General features: G+C 36.1%; 1 protein-coding gene across 2 annotated transcripts in view; it reads right to left on the bottom strand.

The window, feature by feature from the left end:
* Window positions 1-2,808: 2,808 nt before the first annotated feature.
* Window positions 2,809-20,775, bottom strand: part of Mga (MAX dimerization protein MGA) — a 129,357-nt gene continuing 111,390 nt past the window's right edge. For both annotated transcript variants that reach the window (XM_026390625.2, XM_077800306.1), the window contains exons 16-24: window positions 19,481-19,771; window positions 17,803-19,301; window positions 14,568-14,698; window positions 11,876-11,927; window positions 9,371-9,577; window positions 7,743-7,854; window positions 7,224-7,457; window positions 5,856-6,032; window positions 2,809-4,963 (exon numbers count right to left, since the gene is read on the bottom strand). In XM_026390625.2, the coding sequence (XP_026246410.1) occupies window positions 3,684-4,963; window positions 5,856-6,032; window positions 7,224-7,457; window positions 7,743-7,854; window positions 9,371-9,577; window positions 11,876-11,927; window positions 14,568-14,698; window positions 17,803-19,301; window positions 19,481-19,771 (3,983 nt within the window). In that variant the 3' untranslated portion in view covers window positions 2,809-3,683. The remainder of the gene's footprint in view (window positions 4,964-5,855; window positions 6,033-7,223; window positions 7,458-7,742; window positions 7,855-9,370; window positions 9,578-11,875; window positions 11,928-14,567; window positions 14,699-17,802; window positions 19,302-19,480; window positions 19,772-20,775) is intronic.

The following is a 20,775-nucleotide window of genomic DNA, read 5'->3' as shown; positions in this document are numbered from 1 at the left end:
GTTGTCCCGGTTTAAAAATATAAATAATTTCCTTTTATTTCAAATATGTATTTTAACTGTTTTTGTTCAACTGACAGTAAGTCTAACTTCGCTTTAATTTTCCATGCACCAGCCGTTCATGCCCATTTAAAACTTATTTCCTCATAGTACTTTCTCCAAAACCAACATTTTGTGCAAGAAAAGTATTGATTCTTGGTTTATTAGTCATTCTTCATAGAAGTACCTGAAATGTGCTACCTACATGGTGTATAGTTGTTGTGTTTGTTTGTTGTTTGTTAATTCTGGGAGTGAGGGACAAGGGTAATCATTATTTTCTAGACCTGTCTTCAAAGTGCATTTAACTCTCAATTCATCCCACCCCATTCCATTTCAAATATCTCAATCAGTACAGTTAAGGAAAAAAATATATACTAATAAACACTGTCAAAAATAACACATGGATTGTCTGCCTTTGTCCTATATTCAAAATATTTTCAAGCCTGTTACAGAAAGATCTAGCATCAGGTATTTCATCCATAATTCTCGGAAAAGCAACTGCATTTATTATAAAATTATACAAAGTAAGTAATCTATATAAAGCTTGTATTACTGAACTTGATCTGTTAGAGACCTCTTAAATAGGAGTAGCTCAACTTCTAAAGAATGCCTTTAATAAAACATTTTGTAATTATCAAAGTAGTCATAGTATCTTGCCTCAAGAATACTTACTGTCCTTAGCTACTTAGATTGTTGTTTTATGTCCTGTTATTTCCCAAGGTAACAAATTGCCTTTGCACAAAGTATTAGGCTAGCCTTCTTCACTGTAGAATTACTTCTGAAACAAATATTTGCTATCAGGTTGTACAAAATTTTGAAGCCTCCATGTATGACAGACATACTACAAGGATTAGAATAATAAACCTCCCCCAAATGGCATGTCAAAAACTTTGCAAACAGGAAGAAATTCCCATTAAAAAAAACTACTTTGAAGATACCTGCTCTTAAATAGGTCTCAGGGCATTAAGAATTATATACTCCAACTCGGCACAAACCTCCCAACACCAAGTACTGCTTTCATTAGTACAACTAATTTATTTCAGGCTTACACATCCTGCCCTTTAATTGCCAAACAACTTCTATTCTTGTTTCTAAAAAAATAGTCACTTTCAAAAGCAGAAAAGGAAAGATATATATATATATATATATTTAATATATAAAAGAAAATGCTAAATCTGACATAATTATATTCTTAAAAACATTCCATTTATTTACAGTTGTATAAAAAGGCGAATTATTGGTCTACTGAGATCATGCTTCTTATAAGAGTTAGGGTGAGAGCTCACTGTCTTCCAGGTTCCTCAACTCTTCTCTTTCAACTTCATCTTTCATAATCACACGTGTAATTTTCATAGATCAGTTTTTCCTAGGGTAAGGTGAAAGGGTAAGCATTTTTGGAGATTTCAGATTGCTACCAAAACTGCAGGTTTGTTCTGAAGACTGAGCTCTCCTCAAATTAGCTCTGTCTTAAGAACACTGTGTCTTGGCGCTTGTGGGGATTGTAATGACATCTGTAGTTTTCTCTGAACACCGGGAATTATCCCTCATTTCTGTCTTTTTCACCTCATATAAGCACAGCCAAATATCCTTTAATCAGGAACTGACCTTGGCCCATCTGCCTATTTTCTTCTAAGGAAGGGAAAGTGTTCAAAAGCTTAAATGGTCCTTCTTTTCCTGAGGATTACTCACTCCCTTGCTTGCTCCTTGGCTGACCCTCAAAAGCCTTGGGAAGTCAGGAGGAAATGTGGGGATGAGACAACGAAATAATGGGAAACTGCTATACCCAGGTTAAAGAACTGGCATCTCCAAGAACAATTTTTAGGAAGGAAGACAGGGGCTGGACTCCTTGGCTAAGGCATTGGATGATATCTGTTGGGTAAAGAGTAGAAGAAATAATGAGGAGCATTCTTTTAACTACTTCAAGCTTCTTCAGCAATGAGTGAAGGTTAAGCGCCGATAAGCAGGTCTAGAAAGGCAAGCAGCACAAAACCAACAAAGAATTTGCCCCAGGGCACTTCGCAGAGTAAATTTTCCCATCCTTTTCAATCTGTTGATTACCAGAGTTAATAGAAAAGGAATCAATATGGAAGTAATAATTCACTGGCTAGATCCATTCCAAAGTTGGTCTCATAACCTAGGTCTGAACAATGCTGAGTGGGACTTGGGATAAAGAAGGCAGGGGATATAGAAGAAAACAGCATAACCCAGGCACAGCCCAGGCACTGGAAGCTCTTGTGTTAGTGTTTTACAACACAAGCAAATCCTGTCAGTGAAGACAGAACAGGGGTTACATTCCGAAATATAATCATTTAAGAAAGGCAAAATGCAGCAGCTAAATCCCAGTCTATACATTTTCAGAATAGTGATTCTTGCCCCCAGGAGTTTCCAAGAGACCCCTCAAGTGCACCATGATTATTTACAAACTAGATAGGAAACATTTCTATACTCAATACAAATCTCATCTTCTAGGTTGAAAACTTCAGCCTTTGAGAAATCTATGAAAACAACTATACAAAAATATAAATATCTTTATCTTTACAGGCTGTCAGTTCATACCCTGACAGCAAATGAGTGAAAAAGCTCTACAGATCATTGAATCCATGGTAGCAGATAAAAAATATATCTTGTGATTTAAATACTGCCTTATTTCCCTGGTAAAGAGTGCCTACTGTGACTTGACTTTCTTTACATCATGTGCAGGTAACAGTGAATGAAACCTTCAAGCACCAGGAGGCTAATTTAGGAAATATCCAGCCCCATTTTTTTTCTTTTCTTTGTTTTCTTTTTTTTTTTTTTTTTTTTTTGTTTTTGTTTAATTTTGGCTACTGTCTCTGGTCTGGACAGAGAATGCTTTTCACATTAGCTGTCTAGAGTGATATGATTTGTGAATGGGGAAGGGCTCCCTCCATGTCTACCTCCAAAATACATATTCCAGAAATCTCTGGCCCTATGAAATAATTTTTTTAATACCTACAAAGACAATAAGGGAGCACTTTAACATCTCAAAATAATTACCTTAATAGTAAAAGTTAAATTCATCCCTACTTTACCAGAAGGCTTAAATTTGTTAATTCTGATTGAAAAGGTGAGGGAATGAAAGCTAGTTGGGATATGAAAGAAACGATTTTGCTGAGTCACATAAAATCCTTCACTTTGGTATTTCATGGTACCTATCTTTCCCTATTATTAAAAGGCCAACTAAAAACTCTCTTCTGAATCCCTTTGCACAAGTGTATCACATTCCTTAGATTTTAGACAATCTAATTATTATCAACTACAGTTCAGTCCATAGCAATTCCAAAGTCTCAAGCAGCCTTTTCTCTCTGGGGAGAGAACTAGGTACCACTATAGAGCCAGTCTTGTTATCAATGCCTTGGGTAAGAGGGGCACCTCGTGTTCAATAATGGATCACATTTTAGGATGAGGGGACCCAGCACCACAAGTGAGGTAACACATTTTAACATGATCAGAATTTCATAGTATTTCTTATACCAGGGCCAGCACCCCTACCCCCTTTCTCCATTATTATCCACCATATATACAATCACAGCCAATCAAGGAGCATAGTTCCATGACACAAATAAACAGATGTCTGCAGAGAAAGGAGTTGAGATTCAATTTCCCCTCACAGCCTGAGGACAAAAAGTTCATTTCCCTGCAGAACCTGGTGAGACCCCAGGATTGCCCAATTTAGCCATAATAGGTGCTAATGTAGGCATCACCTTGCTATCCCGGCCTTCCTGGTCATTCCCTGTTAAGTTCATTTTGTGTCCAATTGACCCAACTTTGGCAGCTACAGGTGCCAAACAAGGCATCACCTTCAGACTCTGACCATCTGCATCACTAGGAGGATTAGCTACTTTTAAACCTAAAGGTGCCAACTTTGGCATAGGCCTCCACAAAGTATCTGTGTTGCTGTTCTCTAGACCAGTCTTCATGTGTAGGATGGGCGGTGAGGACACACTTTCAGGCTCTGTAGGGAGGCCAGATGTACTCTTCCCTCCATCACTAGATTTCCTGTGGGAAGGAAGGGAATCCTTTATCTCGGAGTCAATAACAATCTTAAGGACATCTGGCTCAGAAGCTGTTTCCACAAGTTGTTTTTCATTCTCAGAAAAGTCATCATCTTCCAAGTGCAAGAGGAGGGGGCTGATGGAGTCACTCTCCCTTTGAATATCATCAGACAACTCTTTCAAGTCTGTTCCTAAGTGGCCAACCTGGAAAGTTGCTCTGTTCCCGGGGGACAGCTTAGTGATAAAAGCCTGCCGAGCATCCTCTGAGAACTCCGTATCTATAGAGCTAGGCAGTTCAGCCAAGCTAACAGAGTCATCATTTAGTTGCTGATTAAGAAAGGCAATCTCATTGAGCAGCGAAGTAAGTGTCTCATCAGTATCATCCTCATCTTCCATGCTAGTTAGCAGTTCACTGGGATCAAGAGCTGCTTCCTCAATGGCTGATGCTACTTTCCTCAGTTCCATTTCTATGCTTGAGTCTTTGAGATCTTTCATCTTTAATTTATGAAATGGAGATTCCTTAGACTTTAGTCTCTCCCCTCTTGATTCACCCTCTTTCCATTTATACCGAATCCCTCTCATATCACCAGTAATCTTTTTAGGTAAGAACTCCTGTGCTTCCTGCGTACTGGAAACATCAATGATTTGTGGAAAACCAGAATCTTTATTTGCCAGAAAAACTTGTGCTGGACCCAATGCCATTCTGCCATCTCTATGGCTTCCTCTGGAAGAGATTCTATCCAATTCTTTTAAGGAGGTATCTTCATTTCTGAGAGTGCCTTTCAGGTGGTCAAGTGGCTTCCCATCAGTACCTTCATGTGGATATTTGTTGCCACCCATATCTACCACGCCTCCATCTGTGGCCAAGGATGTCACATTAACAATCCGTGGCATCATAAATAAGTCATCATTTTCTGAAAAACAAAAATTTGGGGAAAAAAAAGGAAAAATTCATTTGGATCTACAGTAGTAATTGTCCCATCCACTCCTCACCAATCATACACCTTAGGGAATTGTTAAAATTCACCAGTCTACTTTTGTCAAGAAGAAAGAAATATAATAAGTCAAATAAAATACAACCAAAAGACCCTCTGGTATTCCATTATTAATAAAAAGTTCCATTGAATCATTTTTTAGAAAAGCTCCCCGCCAAGTTACTTCTCATCCTAAGACAGAAATGCATCTTGATTCACCCAATTAGCTGTTACTTTGAAGGTAAAATGAAAGCCTAGAAGGAGCACAGTAAAAGAAACAGAGGAGTCCTCCAGAGTGGATGTAGTAGTATAGACAAGAATTATTGTTAGCAATGGCAACAAAGTAACTAGGATTTTAATATTGATGAGGATCCCCTTTACCCTTTTTTTAACAGAAATTTTGGTGCCTGAAACCTAAATCATCAAAATGACACGTTTTTAACCCTTTACCCCCAAAAGGAGTGGTGCTCAAACTGAAACAGGCTGGTAATGTGGGAGGTGCATGATTTCTGAGTATAACATAAAAATTTATGATAAATATTTATTAACACCAAAAATTAAGATAATGACTTTTCAACATATTCCTTTCACTTTGACATCTTTTTTTATTCTTCTACTTAGGAAAAAAATAGAGTTCACAAAATAGTCCCCAATCCCAGGTAAAATACACTAATCAGTGCCACAAGACCAAGTTAAACATGTTATCTCTCACCAAGGCATTGCCAACAGAACAGCTTTTTATCATTAGAGAATGCAACCAAGGGCTACCTCTGTCACTGTAAGACACCAGTGAGAACTTTTTTCCACTACCCATAGAGTCAACATGACATACCTGATTGAGCTACAGTACTGCCTGCAACTTGAGGCTTCAGATCAGTTTCTAAGAGAGCAGGAGGAACAGTTACTACTGGTCCTGAGAATAGGGGACCTTTTAAAGTGAGCACTTGTCCTTGTGGGGTCATCACGAGGTTGGCAGAAGTGTGTGGAGTATTAGAGGATGAGATGTTTTCTGTAAGGAAGATTAGAAATTAGTTATGGATAAAATATGTTCAATTTTGTAGTCCAGGAGTCTAGGAGGCATTTCCAAAACCAAACTCTGACTTGAAAAACAAGAAGTAAATTTCAATTTAGTAAAACTAAACTAGCGGAGCTTGCTTTTTTGAACCACTTTTCACTGAGTATTGGTTACCTGTTCAAAGATTCTCCCTAAGGGAAAGAAATGATTTGTTGAGGAACAGAGCTAGGGAAGCAGTTTTTCAATGGAATGCTTTTGACGGACTAGACAGACAGACAGGATGAAGAAAAATTTTATCCCTAGGTTTCCTTTCCTATCCACTTCTAATAAAGTATTTCAAGTTTCCAGGCCTCAGTTTTTCCCACTGTGAAATGAGATAATACTATCAAATTCCTTTCTTGATGATAATGTCATTGGATTTGGCAATGTTAAAACTAACTTGTATTTTAGTATCCATCTGGTTTTAATAAACTAAGCTATATTTTCTGGTTTGTACACTGGGCTAGCCTGAGTAAAAAAAGATATGTTTCTTTTAAGGATAAAAACAAATAATATAAAATCAGTATAGCCTAACTCTCAGAATCAAATAGAAAGAACTTAAAACCAATTTACCTTGTTCCTTAATAGATCTGATGAGAAACAGAGACTATTCAACAAAGAAAAATTTATTATTTATTTATTTATTTTAAAAAGAAACAAGGTCTCACACTATGTTGCCCAGACCTAAACTCCTAGGCTCAAACAATTCTCTTAACCTAAGTCTCCCAAGTAGGTCACATCATCATGTCCAGCTCAAAATTAAATTAAAAAAAAAAAAAAAATCCAATTTGTCTCAGACCCAAGTTTTCTCAACCCATTGGCAGAATTGCCAGGAGGGGTAGGGGTGGGGGTGGGGGAATATATTTTATATATATATATATATATAAAGTTTGAAAAGTTGGCATTTACTTAAAACACCTAACTATAGACTACCATCAGAATTAGGATCAACATGTTAATCATAACTGGTTAGCTTCTCAAGAGTTGCTTGAGTGTATAAAGGTGGAAATAAAAATCTAATGTTAATTCAACTTTTTATATAATTCATTTTTATTTAACTAAAATTATGGCCAAGAGAAGACATTCAGTCCACTAATTAAATTGATGTTCATCTATATTAAGGAAAGCAAAGAATGTCCCTCCTACCTGTGGCCTGGTCTCTTTTTCTGGAAAGAATCAAAGGTTTCCCCCTCCTGTTATTTATAAACATCTGTCCGAGATCTACAGATGATGTAGAAGATCCTTCCTGCTGTTTGCTAGTTCTGGGAGACACATCAAACTCATCTGATCCCATCTTCTTTTTTCTTTTTTGTGCCTCTAGTGCTTGCTGTTTTGCATAAATATACTCTAGCTTCTTCAGGACCACTTCTTCTGTCTTACCTACAGGTTGATAGGGAATAAATTATCACTCTCTGAATGACCCCACATAATAATGAGAAATAGAGTCAACTGAAATCCAGTTGATTTAACTATATTCCCCAAAACTATGGAAGGCAAGAGTGATTATAATCCAGAAGTATGACCACCCAGTCAAAAGATAACTCTGATATAAACTTAGGGAACACCAAGCCTTAAACTAAATAGTATCTGGAAAGGTCTACCGAGGATTTCTCCTTGCTAAAGCTGTTACTATGCTCTTTATCAAAGACCATTTACTTATCTCACCTGAAAGAGATGATACCTTCCGTATCAGAATATTTCGTTTTCGAGTCAGGAGATTTTTCTGTCCTATCAATTTGTCTGCTTGATCTGTAAGTCCCTGAATTTCACTGAATGCCTAGAAAAGAAATAGCAATATTATGTCAATTGATCCATTCTTTGCCAAAAACAAGGAAGGCTAACAAATTTCTTTAATAAATTGGGTGGGTGGGTAAACCCTAGGGATTAAACCCAGGGGTGCTCTACCACTGAGTTATATCCCCAACCCAATTTATTTTTTATTGTGAAACAGAGTCTTCCTAAATTGCCTAAGCTAGCCTCAAACCTGAGATTCTCTTGCCTTAGTCTCCCACATCACTGGGATTATAGGCATAATGCTCCCACACACAGCTTTCTTAGTGACAAAATCATAAATTAATAATTTAGAGATCTTTAAAATACCATTTAAAACAACTATTTATGGGCTGGGGATGTGGCTCAAGCGGTAGCGCGCTTGCCTGGCATGCGTGTGGCCCGGGTTCAATCCTCAGCACCACACACCAACAAAGATGTTGTGTCCGCCGAGAACTAAAAAATAAATATTAAAAATTCTCTCTCTTTCTCTCTCTCCTCTCTCACTCTCTCTTTAAAAAAAAAAAACTATTTATATATAAGAACTTTTTTTTTGTTGTTAAACCACATGGAGTTTTCTGGGTTATACTTTCAGGGAATGTAGATAATGATTATTTTCAAAGAAAATATCACTGAGTAACAGGTGCTCTACTATTTCATGAAGAGAGATAGAAAATATTCACGTTCAGTTTAGATTTTAATCAACTTTAATCTTCTAGCATACATTTGGTTGAAAGAACACTGTGCTAGAGGTATATGAATGCTTACCTTATTATTTCTCAACAATACCAGGGACTGAAACCAGGGGCACTTAAACAACTGAGCCACACTCCCAGCCCTTTTTATGTTTTGAGACAAGGTCTTACTAAGTTGCTGAGGCTGGCTTTGAACTACCCCATACTCCCTAGATGCTGGGATAACAAGTATGTGCCACCATGCCCAGCTATATCTCCAACTTCTACTTAAAAGCAATTTAAACAAAACTACCCTAGCTATTCTATGTGCAAAGTTAAAACTTCTCCTAGTGTGACTATTTCAGATTTTCTTTTAAAATGTCAACTGTTATGAAGTATGTTAAAATATCACTTATGGGCAGGGGTTGTAGCTCAGTGATAGAGCACTTGCCTAGCACATGTGAGAGGCACTGGGTTAGATCCTCAGCACCACATAAAAACAAATAATAAAAAGGCACTGTGTCCATCTACAATTAAAAGAATATATCACTTATGCTATGCTTTATACTGTGACAAACTCTTCTAAGTACTAGTAGGAACAACGTAAAAAGAATGTGGTAAACAGAGTTACCTAGAGTTTCTGATTTTATTAAAGGAAGATAACTCTGTTAAATTAGCTTAATAAAAACCTACTCTGACTCAATTTAACAATTTCCCCCTCTAAGAAATTTGCTGAACATTCGCTAGTACACATTCAGTTGTTAAAGTAGCTCTATTTCAATTTCCATCACATGGCAATGGGTCCCCTTTCCCATATTATCTATAAGGTTCTCTTGGACACACACTTACCCGCGTAAGAATGAGACTTTTGGAAACCTTGGAAGAATGAAGCAATCCCAATGTAATCTTCAATTTTTCAAAGAGATCTCTCATTTCACCACGTCGCCGCCGCTCATTGGCAGTGTGTGTCCGGCGATAATAGGCAAAAGCTTCTGCTTCTTTCTGTAGTTTGTCATTCCAGTAATCAGATTTCAGTTTTAAAGGAATTTGTGGAGCCTGTCCAAATGAGATTGCCTCCTCAACATCTTTCACATGTACCTGCCCTCTACCACTATCCCAAACAGCATTGCTCTATCTCAGGTACCCATCATCTTCTGCCTGGATTGTTATAACAGCCTCTTGATTGCTCATCTTAATACCACTCTATCCTTCCTCCAAATCTAATTTCAACAATGTCAACAGTATAAATTCAAATACATGCTAATATAATCATATTAATTTCCAACTCAATTTCAGTGGTTCTCAAATGAGGAAAAATATGTGAGCAAGAGGGAACATGGCATCTTTCATTGTTGAGGTTAGTTTTGCTATCAGGGATTAAACCCAGGGTCACTAAACCACTGAGCCACATCCACAGCGCCCCCCTTTAATGTTTTTATTTTAAGACAGGATCTTGCTAAGTTCTTGGGGCCTCGCTAATTTCCAGAGGCTGACCTTGCAATCCTCCTGCCTCAGCTTCCCAAGTCACTGGAATTATAGGCATGCACCACCATATCCGGTCTGGAACATGGGATCTTTTGTAAAGCTTATTTATATAATTTATTATTATAAAAACTAATTTTCATGATACAAATTATATGAAAAATATCTTGATTAGTGGAAAAATGATTTTAAAATAATTAAAAAAAATACTGTAAGATCTTTCACAGCTCAATAAAGGATCAACTTCTACTCTTCTAAATCACCTTTTTCTCCAGCCACTCCTAACTGTTAGAAATTCCAAAAACACACAAGGCAATCCTACACCTCCCCTTTTGCATACACCTGATGACCCCTCCCCTTTGTCCCCCCCAATCGTCCATAGCACTTAAAATTTAACACCTAAAACTCAAACATTGTATTTTTCCCAGCAAAGTCTGCCTTCACTCTCAGTATCCCTTAGGCTTCCTTTATTCTTTTTTATTCTATTTCAATTTTAAATATTATTTACTTCTTATGAACAAGTTATACATAAATGTAAGGTTAAAAATACATGAAGAACTTATATGTTTTCATGTTGTCTATTGACTACTTGCTATGCAGAAAAGGATTTAACTCACATCATTTTTGTATCTTTGCCACTCTATTTTTCTAATATAGCTATATCACTAATTTTAGTTCTTCACTAGATCCCTTAGCAACTTGAATATATAGTTCTTAATTTCTTGTTTTATAACAATAAATAGATTCTGACTTTCCACTTTGTAAAATGAGGGTATTGGTATCTATATCCTTCTCTTTTTTCTTCCCTTTCACTTCACAATCTGTGATATGTATTTAGACATTTTTCAAGAATAAAATTAGGTTTTTCATATTTTACTCAGAGTTATACAAATTCTTAAAAAAAATCACTGAGGGTGTTTATACTATTCTGACACTATAAATATTCATGAATATTAATATTAATGAATAATTACATTTCCTATCTTACACAGCTTTGTTTTTATTCTCCTTCTGAGGCTGTTAATTATCTTTCCTGATACTGTCTGTTTTCATCATTACCTTTACAGTGCCCAAAAACTCTTAAGGTAAAGACATTATTTTTTCTAAAGTTGAACCCTCTGTACATTAACATAGTATGGGAGAATAAAAAATGCAATAAGATAGAACAAATTTAAATAAAGGAAAGCACTGCAAGTACTTGCTTGTAATAATTTGGGTATAAAACAAAAGATTATGTAAATAAGCTATTATGAAAGCTCTGCCATCTAAATATGTTTTAGAATAAACAAAAATAACCAAATATAGTGATATTTATGAAAAATGATTACAACCATGCACATGTTTCCTATGATCCTCAAATAGCCAAACAATCATGCTGCAGGGTTTTTGAGAGAATTTGAAATGAAATGCCACCCTCCACCTCAACCTAATCCCCATCACTGCCTTTATCTCTTAAATAAAGAAAACACAGTAACATGGTACATTTAAAAAATTAAAGGTAGTTTATAATTTCATGGCTCAATTTGGACCACTGAAAAGTACAAGCCTAGGCTTACAAGTAAGAATGCCAGCTTGTTTCACATCAAACCATTACAATATACAATTAGTTTTCAAATAAGCAAATAAATTTTCATAGGCTTCATACCCATTTGAACTCAATTATTCCCTCTCTGGGGGACGTAGAACTAAAAGGGAGAAAAGCACATTAACAGTACAATTTTGTTAAGGGGGGACAAGTTGATTATATGAACTTCTTGAGAAAAACATCCTTGAAAAAAATCTCAGTTAATATAGCTAATATTATTTCAACTCTAACATAAACATTACCAATTTTATTAAATGAGTAATTATCATTAAATATGTTCTAAATACCTTTCGACTCCTTTCAGCAGCTTTTTCATCAGCAGAGATATGGGTACGGCACCTAGATAAATATAGTATTTTTCAATGCCTTATTGAAATTCAACAATCTAAGACCTATTTAACAACTATATTTAAAGCACACCACCCTAAATTGTCGAAATTACAACCAATTTATTTTCCCCAAGGTGTGGTAGTGGGCCATATTATTTATTCAACAGCATAGGTTTTTTTTTTTTTTTCTCTAAGAAAAGCCTGTGTACGATGAGATGCCTATAATCCCAGTAACTCGGGAAATGACGCAAGATCACAAATTTGAGACTATACTCAGCAAACTTAGCAACAACCCATCTCAAAATTTAAAAAAATAAAAAAGGGGGGATGTAGTTCAGTGGCCAATCCCCAGTATCATAAAAAAACAAAACCAACCCCCAAATGCAGACTATTCAATCACACTCCATTCCATCCTTCTCATAGGTAAATACTCCTGAATTGAGTTTCAATAATTTTCTTAGGAATGTCCATTTCTAAACAAAAAAATTTATATGTATCATTTTAAATAGTATATTGTATCTTTCTGCAACTGAGTTGTTTCATCATTACACCTGAGATATGTTGTATACATAGTTCTAATCTGATTATTTCAACTAGCCGTACAGTATTCCACAGTGTGAATCCCCGCTGCCCACCAAAAAATTTTTTAAGAATATTAGTAGTTTTTATATTGTTATTAGGTCATTTCTAAATCTTCACAACAGCAAAAAATGATTCCTTGTATACATGTTGTAAGCTGTTGTATGGTAACATAAGAGTGGAATTACTAGGTTCAAGAAAGAGGTATGCACATCTTCAACTTTAGTAGATGTTAAACTGCACCTCATAAATTTTATGAGTTCCCATTGCTCCACACTTATATGGTACTATTATAAATTTCTATTTTTGACACACTTAAGAGTATGAATTGATACAGTTACTGCAGTTTAATTTGCATTTCCCTAATGTCTTGTGAAGATGAACAAATCTGTACATGCTTACTGGCCTTTTAGGTTTCCTCTTCTGTAAGCTTTCAGCTTGTGATATCCATATTTTTCTATTGAATCATATTTTGTTTTTGCAGTGCTGGAGATCAAACCCAGGGCCCTGCACATGCTAGGCAAGTAGTGTGCCACTGAACCACACCCCCAGCCCTGAATTATCTTTTTCTAATAGACTGGTAACAAATTTTTAATATCCTAATACTAATAACCCTTTGTCAGTTTTATGTACTACAAATACTTATAGACTAAGCTTGCCTTCTCATTGTTTTCAATGAGAATTTTGAGGGTTTTTTTTTGGGGGGGGGGGTACCAGGGATTGAACCCAGGGGCACTTTACAACTGAGGCCCAGCCCTCTGCCTTTTTTAATGTTTTATTTAGAGACAGGGTCTCACTGAGTTGCTTAGAGCCTCCTAAATTGCTGAGGCTGGCTTTGAATTCTCCATCCTCCTGCTTTAGCCTCCAATGCCACTGTGCCCGGCTAAAGTTTTACATTTAATTAGACTTAAAAATTAAATCTTTATTTTTTTTTTTTTTGAGGTGGGGGGCAGGGTTGGGGACTGAACTCAGGGCCTCAGGAACACTAAACATGGCTCTTAAATCTTTAGTTTCAATCTATTCCTTTATAGTTTGTGCTCTTTCTGTATTGGTTATGCTTGGTCCTTTATTATTCTAACCCACTAATATGGTTTCTCACTATTGACTGAATTATTATTTAAAGTCTTTTAGTATGATTTTATAAAAGTCTTACACAGCTTTTATTAGATATATTCCAAGGAAACTTTCTTTTTCCTGTTACTCGTGTAAATGGTTATGTTTTAGATTTTGTTTGTTACTATTTAAGAACTCAGTTTTAAAACATGCTTTATTAATTCAACAATACTGTTTAGCTTATTAAGTCTAATTCAGTTAAGAGACTCAAAACTCTTTCATGCTTAACCAGTAGGTAACTGAAGTAGCCTGCAAATAGTTCTGGTGTAAAGATAATTACTAGTCCTACCTTCTATTCCTCAGACTTTTTCAGCATCAGTAGGGATGAAGAGTTACTTTCTCAGATCATTGCTACTTCATATGTAACAGGAGAAGTACAAGGTCTAGCAGAAAACAAGAAGTCGTATCTTCCTTCCCTTCTCTCTCATATCCCAGTCCCTAATCAATACAAAGTTTACTAAAACAGAAAAGGAAATATTCCTGAGCAAGTCCTCATATCCTCCGTATTTTCATTTTATCAGCCGAAGAGGCAGGAAAATTTTCATACCTGTAACTCACCTGTTTGACTAGTAAAATAAACAAATTTAGAATTTAATGCCTTATTCTTAAAAGATAAATAACATTTGTTGAGTAGTCCACTGTGTCAGTTATTATGCTAGTTACATGTATTATTCAACACTTCAAAACTAGTATTTTAACACCAGTCTATCACTCTCCAAAAGCATCTATTATTGACATTTATACCCTGCCTCCAAACAATAACCAAGGCAATCGAATCAGCTCCTAATCACAGTTTCTCTTTTCATCTATACTACTCAGAAAAAAAGCTAGAAGAATAAAGGAACCAGGTCAGTTACCTAGATGTCCTAAAAAGAACATACAAGTTTTTTCTGATTACAAAGTAACAACAATTATAACAGGAACAACAATTATAACTCAAAGATAAATTAAGACTTACGGCTGTTTGAATGACTGTGTGTGAACTACAGTGGTCTTCTTGTGGGTAACATTAATTTCCTCTGAGAGCTCTTCTATAGTCTCAATGTCCACTTGTTCCTCATCATCCTCAACGTATTCTACACAGTTATTCTGAAAAACATCATTTCAACAGTAAATAAAGTATTGAGGTGCACCCACACCTAAACTTTCCAACTGCATGCTCACTTTATAAAATCAACTACTACCAAACACTGATCTTAACACTGGAGTATTTGATAATTGTAAACTTGTTAATCATAAAAAAAAAAGAATTAAGTCAGACAACATATGATTAGAGTTAACCACCAAGAACTACAAAACTCACAGATATATATTAAACAGACATCATTAATTCTGAAGCTAAAGAGAGTTCCCAATGGGATGCATTAATGCTTCAATGTTACCTCTAGAGAATAAAATTCAGGTATGGCTTCATTAAGGCTTTCCCAAATCCACCCCCTTGCCTTTTTTTTGGTGGGTAGGAGTGTTGAGGGTTGAACCCCAGGACACTCTATCACTATGATACATCCCCAGCCCTTTTTAAGATAGGATCTTACTATGTCGCCAAGGCTGACCTTAAACTTGTGATCCTTCTGCCTCAGCTTCCTGAGTAGCTGGGGTTACAGGTAGTACCACTGTGCCTGGCTATGGTTTCCTAAATCTTAAGATCAAACGCCAGTGAAATAAAATTTGGAAAGGAGGAATCTGGAAAGAACAAAATTCTATTTGGGAATTGGGGGTATAGCTCAGTGGTAGAACACTGAATAGCATGCACAAGGCCCTGGGTTCCAATGAGGAGGAAAAAGGAGAGAAGAGGCCTGGAGGATAAAGAGGAAAAAGAAGGAGGAAAAAGAATGAGAAAAAAGAAGGATGGAGAAGGAGGAGGAGAACTCTTTCCTAAGTGGGTTTCATGACTAACACCATATCAGATGCCAATAAATCAACACACACAAGGCAGATATGGTACAGAATACAACCCAGACAATATTCAAAGTCTCCACAGAATGAGAACTCTTAAGGAATTTCAGATTTCAAAAGAAACCCAGGATTGTTGTGGTTCCTTATACCAAAGAAGAAGTCAATCAAGTAAGCATTTACCAATATGCATCTATCATAAAAATTCACTGTTTATAACACTAAAGTTATATGAATATATGGGACAAGCAGATATTTTTAAGTCCAACCTTTAAAAGTAGTGTTTACTATGCCACAAACTAAATAAGAAATACATTATCTCTTATATATACTCACACTGTACCAGAAAGAGACAACATCCCAACCATCTCTGTATGTTTATAGACTTTTTGGAAAAATTACTTACCCCCAAATTATAGGTTTTGTAAGATCAATAGACACTAAATACAAACTATCTTTTGTTCCCACCCCAATTTAAGTACAACTTAAACAATATACATTAAACAGTGTATATAAACATTAATTCTAGGAAGCAAAATGAACAGCATCCCAACAGAATTTTTAGTTAATATTACAGGTATATATGCTTTGTGATATTTAGACTGAAAAATGTCTGCCTACGGCATAGTTTCAACTGTAGACTTTCCAAAAAAAAAAGTACCCAGTACTTCATTAAAGTGGCTATTCAGAGCTTTGCTCACAGCATTTCAATCTAATTCTAATAACAAGCATAAAGATAACTTAAGCATGGGGCATGTACATAAAAATGATATAGAATTTAGATTTTGGGGATCATTTAAAATACTGTTCTTACTTTTTAAAAAATCTGTGTAAATTATCTATGAAATTCCCAACTTGCACCTTCAAGCAGTATCTCCTTGCAATTATGGCACTCTAAAGAACTGACTCGATTAAAATCAATTCTTCAACTAGCAATAGTTTTAAAGTTGAACTATTTTTTTGGTCTGATTTTTCTCTGGATTGATTATAACAGGAGATCACAAAAAGCACTGTAAGATCTGCAATATAACTTTTAAACTCAATGAATTCAGATTTCTAGATATATAACCTTGAAAAGGATTACAAAGAAAATTATAAGGCAAATGCATATAGAATCATTCAATTTTAGAACTAGATCCTCACTTATAAATCAGACAACTGAGGTTCAAAAATAATGAACCAGGAACATTAAAATATTTAAACATTTTAGAGTTTTAAAATACTAACCTTTTTGTTATATTTTATCTGCATAAGGTCATTAGGGATTAACAAAGTAAGACCAAACAATTCAGGTGCTGAATGAATCTTAAGGAAGTGAGATTCTGAAACAATCAACCACATGATAATCGGTACAGAGGGCTATGTCATCTGCTCCCTAAAAGAGGGAGATTGTTTGAATTTCAGGGCACCCCATAGATTGTCTATGGTCTCATGTTTAAATCAGACCCTATATCAGAATTTGGCAAATCAAAGCCTGACTTACTGGAACAAAGCCACAGTCATTAACATATGTATTGTTTGTGGCTGCTACCACACTACAACAGCAGCTGAGCCAACCAGCCTGCAAAATCTAAAATATTTACTATCTGGCTCTTCACAGAAAAAGCTTTTCTAACTCCTGCTTTGTATCACACCTGACTCACAATTACTTAGTTCAGTTAATACACCCCTAAGTAGGAGGCCTATAAAAATGCTTCAGGAAATTTTTAATAATCAATTATAAAAGTCATATTACAAAGGATTATAATTAAAGTCTAAAATATAAATTCTGGAAACTAAGTATTCAGAGGATAATTAAAAGGCAATTTAAGGCAGAATTACGTTAAAATATTAGATGGTATTTTTCAGTTTTTCTCCAAAACAAAAACTTCATTCTAAATGAAAGCAGACAGGGTTATCCTCCAGTTCAAAGGTCACCCATTCATTCTGTTTCTTACATATTATATCTAACAGATAAGTTAGAATCACTCCATGTAGCAAATGTCAAAGAAACTACGGAGATCAAATGGGTGTAGTGGTTTCAAAACATTCCTTTTAAAGCTACTAGGGATTCTCAAGCATTTATACCCCAAAAGTTCAAGCTACCCTTACCATAAAAAAACAGACAAATGTCAAAGGATAAGCCCAATAAATGTTGCCTGTCTGATACATCCTAAAAGCTACAGGGCTGTTAATAATGATCTAAACCTAGGCATCCAAATGAATGTATTAGGTCTTATTGATCTTCTGGAAAAGCTACTGTCTCTAATAAATCATTTAAATCCTTGAGGTTTCAGTCACAACAAAAATGGGCTCACCACCTTTTCTACATCATCAACATCCTCACTCTGGTAGTCAGAAACAACATCCACAATTTCATCAATAGAATCATCGGTTTTCTCATTCTCATCTTCTTCATCCTCTTCTTCCAAATCCAAAACAGTAAAGCCAGTACTTTTTCTCCCACCCTTCTTCTCTTGCTTTGGTTGTATCTGTTCTCCTGGTAGCAATAAGTGACCCTGAAAGTGTCCATTCCCTTTGCTTCCTTTTGTAGCTCTCCTAGGAACAATGGAGAAGGCTGCAGGATTAGAAATCATACTCCAAGAATCACATTCAGTTTTTAAAACTCTGGCATTCCCAGTAGTTTCACTTTTTCCAAGTAAGTCAGAGATCCCCTGTTCTTGAAATACATCTGAATTCTCTTGACATGGCTTTGCTTCTCTAATTAACAACTCATCTGTCTCCTCCTTACATTCTTGCAAAGTTCCCACATAATTCCGGGTCAAAGGGCCCTTCAGGTGTTTTCTCCATTTTTCCCTAATACTGTCCTTCTCCCTAGAGTCTCCACATTCCTTCTCCTTGGCCCGTGGATTAGACTGCTGCTCCATAGTAATTTTGCTCCCTGACAATTCAAGTTTACTTTCTTCCTTAGAGATGACTGGAAACTCATTTAGTTTTTCCTCTGGATTGTCGAATCCCTTCTGCTGTTCCACCTTCACAGCACAGTTCTGTAGCTGTACTTTATTTACATTTTGTACTGTCATAATATTGGCTTTTTCAGAAATCGTCCTAACTTCTAGAAGAGACAGTTTTTCTTTAGAACTACTATGATTTCTAGTCCCACTCTCTTCATTAATATTTTTATAGTCTTCATCTGTGCGTGACCCAGCGATATAGGAGAGTTTAGAAGGTTTGACAGTTGTGGGACCTTCTTCTGTAAGAGAATCTTCATCCAAACCATCACCCCCATCTTCCAAGGAAATATTCAGAGTTTCCTCTGAGGCAATAGTTCCTGAATTTTGTTTATTAGCCTCTGGGTCTGTAGCTTCTCCTTCTGACTGTAGAGTTTTCCTAGTTTCCTTCTCTTTTTTTATAGAGTTCATTTCATCTTTTTGATCTATATTCTGGAATTCCTTCTTCATTTGAAGGGAAGCAACATGCTGAAGAATGGAGCTAGGAACAGGCTTTTGTCCTGGGAGCTGTAACAAGGCAAAACTACCAGACTGGAGAGGAATAAGACTGGCTGTACCAACAGGCTGCCCTCCTGAGCTATAGGTAATTTTGGTTTCAGAGCCTGATTTACTTGCAAAACTTTGTGGTTCGGGAGGAGAAATCCTCAGGGTCAATGTGCCAGCCTGAGAGACAAAACTAGGTCCAGAGGAAAGCAATGATGGTGCTTGAGTGATAACATTCACTGCTGGAGAAGACCCAACAGCCTGAATTACAGGATTCATAACAGAGAAAGCAGAGGATGAACTGGAAGTTGGTGGAGTCTCAGAAGGTTTGGAAGGAGCAGGTAACCGGATTCCCATCACAGACCCTGAAAGAAAGAAAAAGAAAATTTAAATCATGACTGCCCATCTCAATAATTCACTGGTGTTTTTCTTTTTTGGACATGTGACTCTAAGAGATTAAGAATAATCCTGGTATAGTAATAAATCATATAGCCAACTGATTTACCGAAAGAAAAATTCATTAGAAAGATCTCTAACTTTATACCTGGGTTCCGAAACATGACAGGCTGTAAACTGGGCTGGGTATTAGAGCCTCGAATCTGATGCAAAGGCAGGAGCTGGACAATCTGCCCATTGGGATGCCTGAACAAGTTCATTCCACTTGGACTCCTTACAGGCTGCAAGACCATCCGATGTCCCTGAAGTTGTGGGTTTGGGACAGGTCTAAGCGTAGGAGAACCCTGCTGTACTGGAATCAACAACAATCGTGGTCCAGTACGTTTCACTGTGTTAGGAGAGATCTGTGGAGTAGCCACTGGAATTTGAGGGGCACTTTCTAAAAAACAAAACAGACACATAATATCAGAATTCTCCTCAACATATGAAGGAAAAAAGCTATGACAACAAATACAGGATCTGACAATGCTACAAGCAACTTCTAATTTGAATTATAAAATTGGAAAAATCTTGTCCCTCTATAATACACTCTTTATGGCTGAGAGGAATTTGTTTTAAACTCAAGTAACTAACCAGACATTGTAGTGTTTTGCATTCAGAATGATTAAAAGGCTGGAGATATAGCTCTGTTGGTAGAGTGCTTGCCTTATGTGCACAAGGCCCTGAGTTCAATCCCTATCACCTCCCCCCAAGAGAACCCAGAATGATTAAAAAAAAAAAAAAAAAGCATTAACTGTCAAGAGGTACTTTTATAGAGATATTGCTTTTGCCTAATGACAACCAGGGTATGCCCCTAAATTTGGATTCATGTTAAATTAAAAGACATCAAAGAGTAAAGGCTGGGATCATAGCTCAGTGGTAGAGTGCTCACCTAGCACTTTTGAGACCCTGGGTACAATCCTTAGCACCACATAAAAATAAATAAAATGAAAGGTACTGTGTCCATCTAAACTAAAAAAAAAAAATTAAAAAAAGAAAAAAAGTGAGAGATAAATAAAGCCTGACAAGAGGAGAGAAAAGACAGTTTTAAAACAAATGATATCATTCAAATTGGTGAACTTATTTGACTTTGTTTTATAAATTTGTAAAAAATTTAATAGTCTTGTCAATAAAGGAAAAAAATTAAACCCCAAAATTTCTGGCTTAATGTGATTTTCTATCAGATATGCATTGTGTCCACACAAAACATTAAATTTCTAAGAGAAAATCATATTAATAACTTTTTTGTACTAAGGAGTAAACCCAGGGACATTCAACCACTGAGCCACATCCTCAGCCTTTCCCTTTTTAATATTTTATTTAGAGACAGTGTCACTCTGAGTTGCTTAGGGCCTTCCTAAGTTGCTGGGTCCAGCTTTGACCTTGTGATCTTCCTGATTCAGT

The sequence above is a fragment of the Urocitellus parryii genome, chromosome 6 (assembly GCF_045843805.1).
Source record: "Urocitellus parryii isolate mUroPar1 chromosome 6, mUroPar1.hap1, whole genome shotgun sequence".
Lineage (NCBI taxonomy): Eukaryota > Metazoa > Chordata > Mammalia > Rodentia > Sciuridae > Urocitellus > Urocitellus parryii.
The sequence above is the reverse complement of the archived record's forward strand: the minus strand, read 5'-3'. Positions and strand labels throughout refer to the sequence as shown.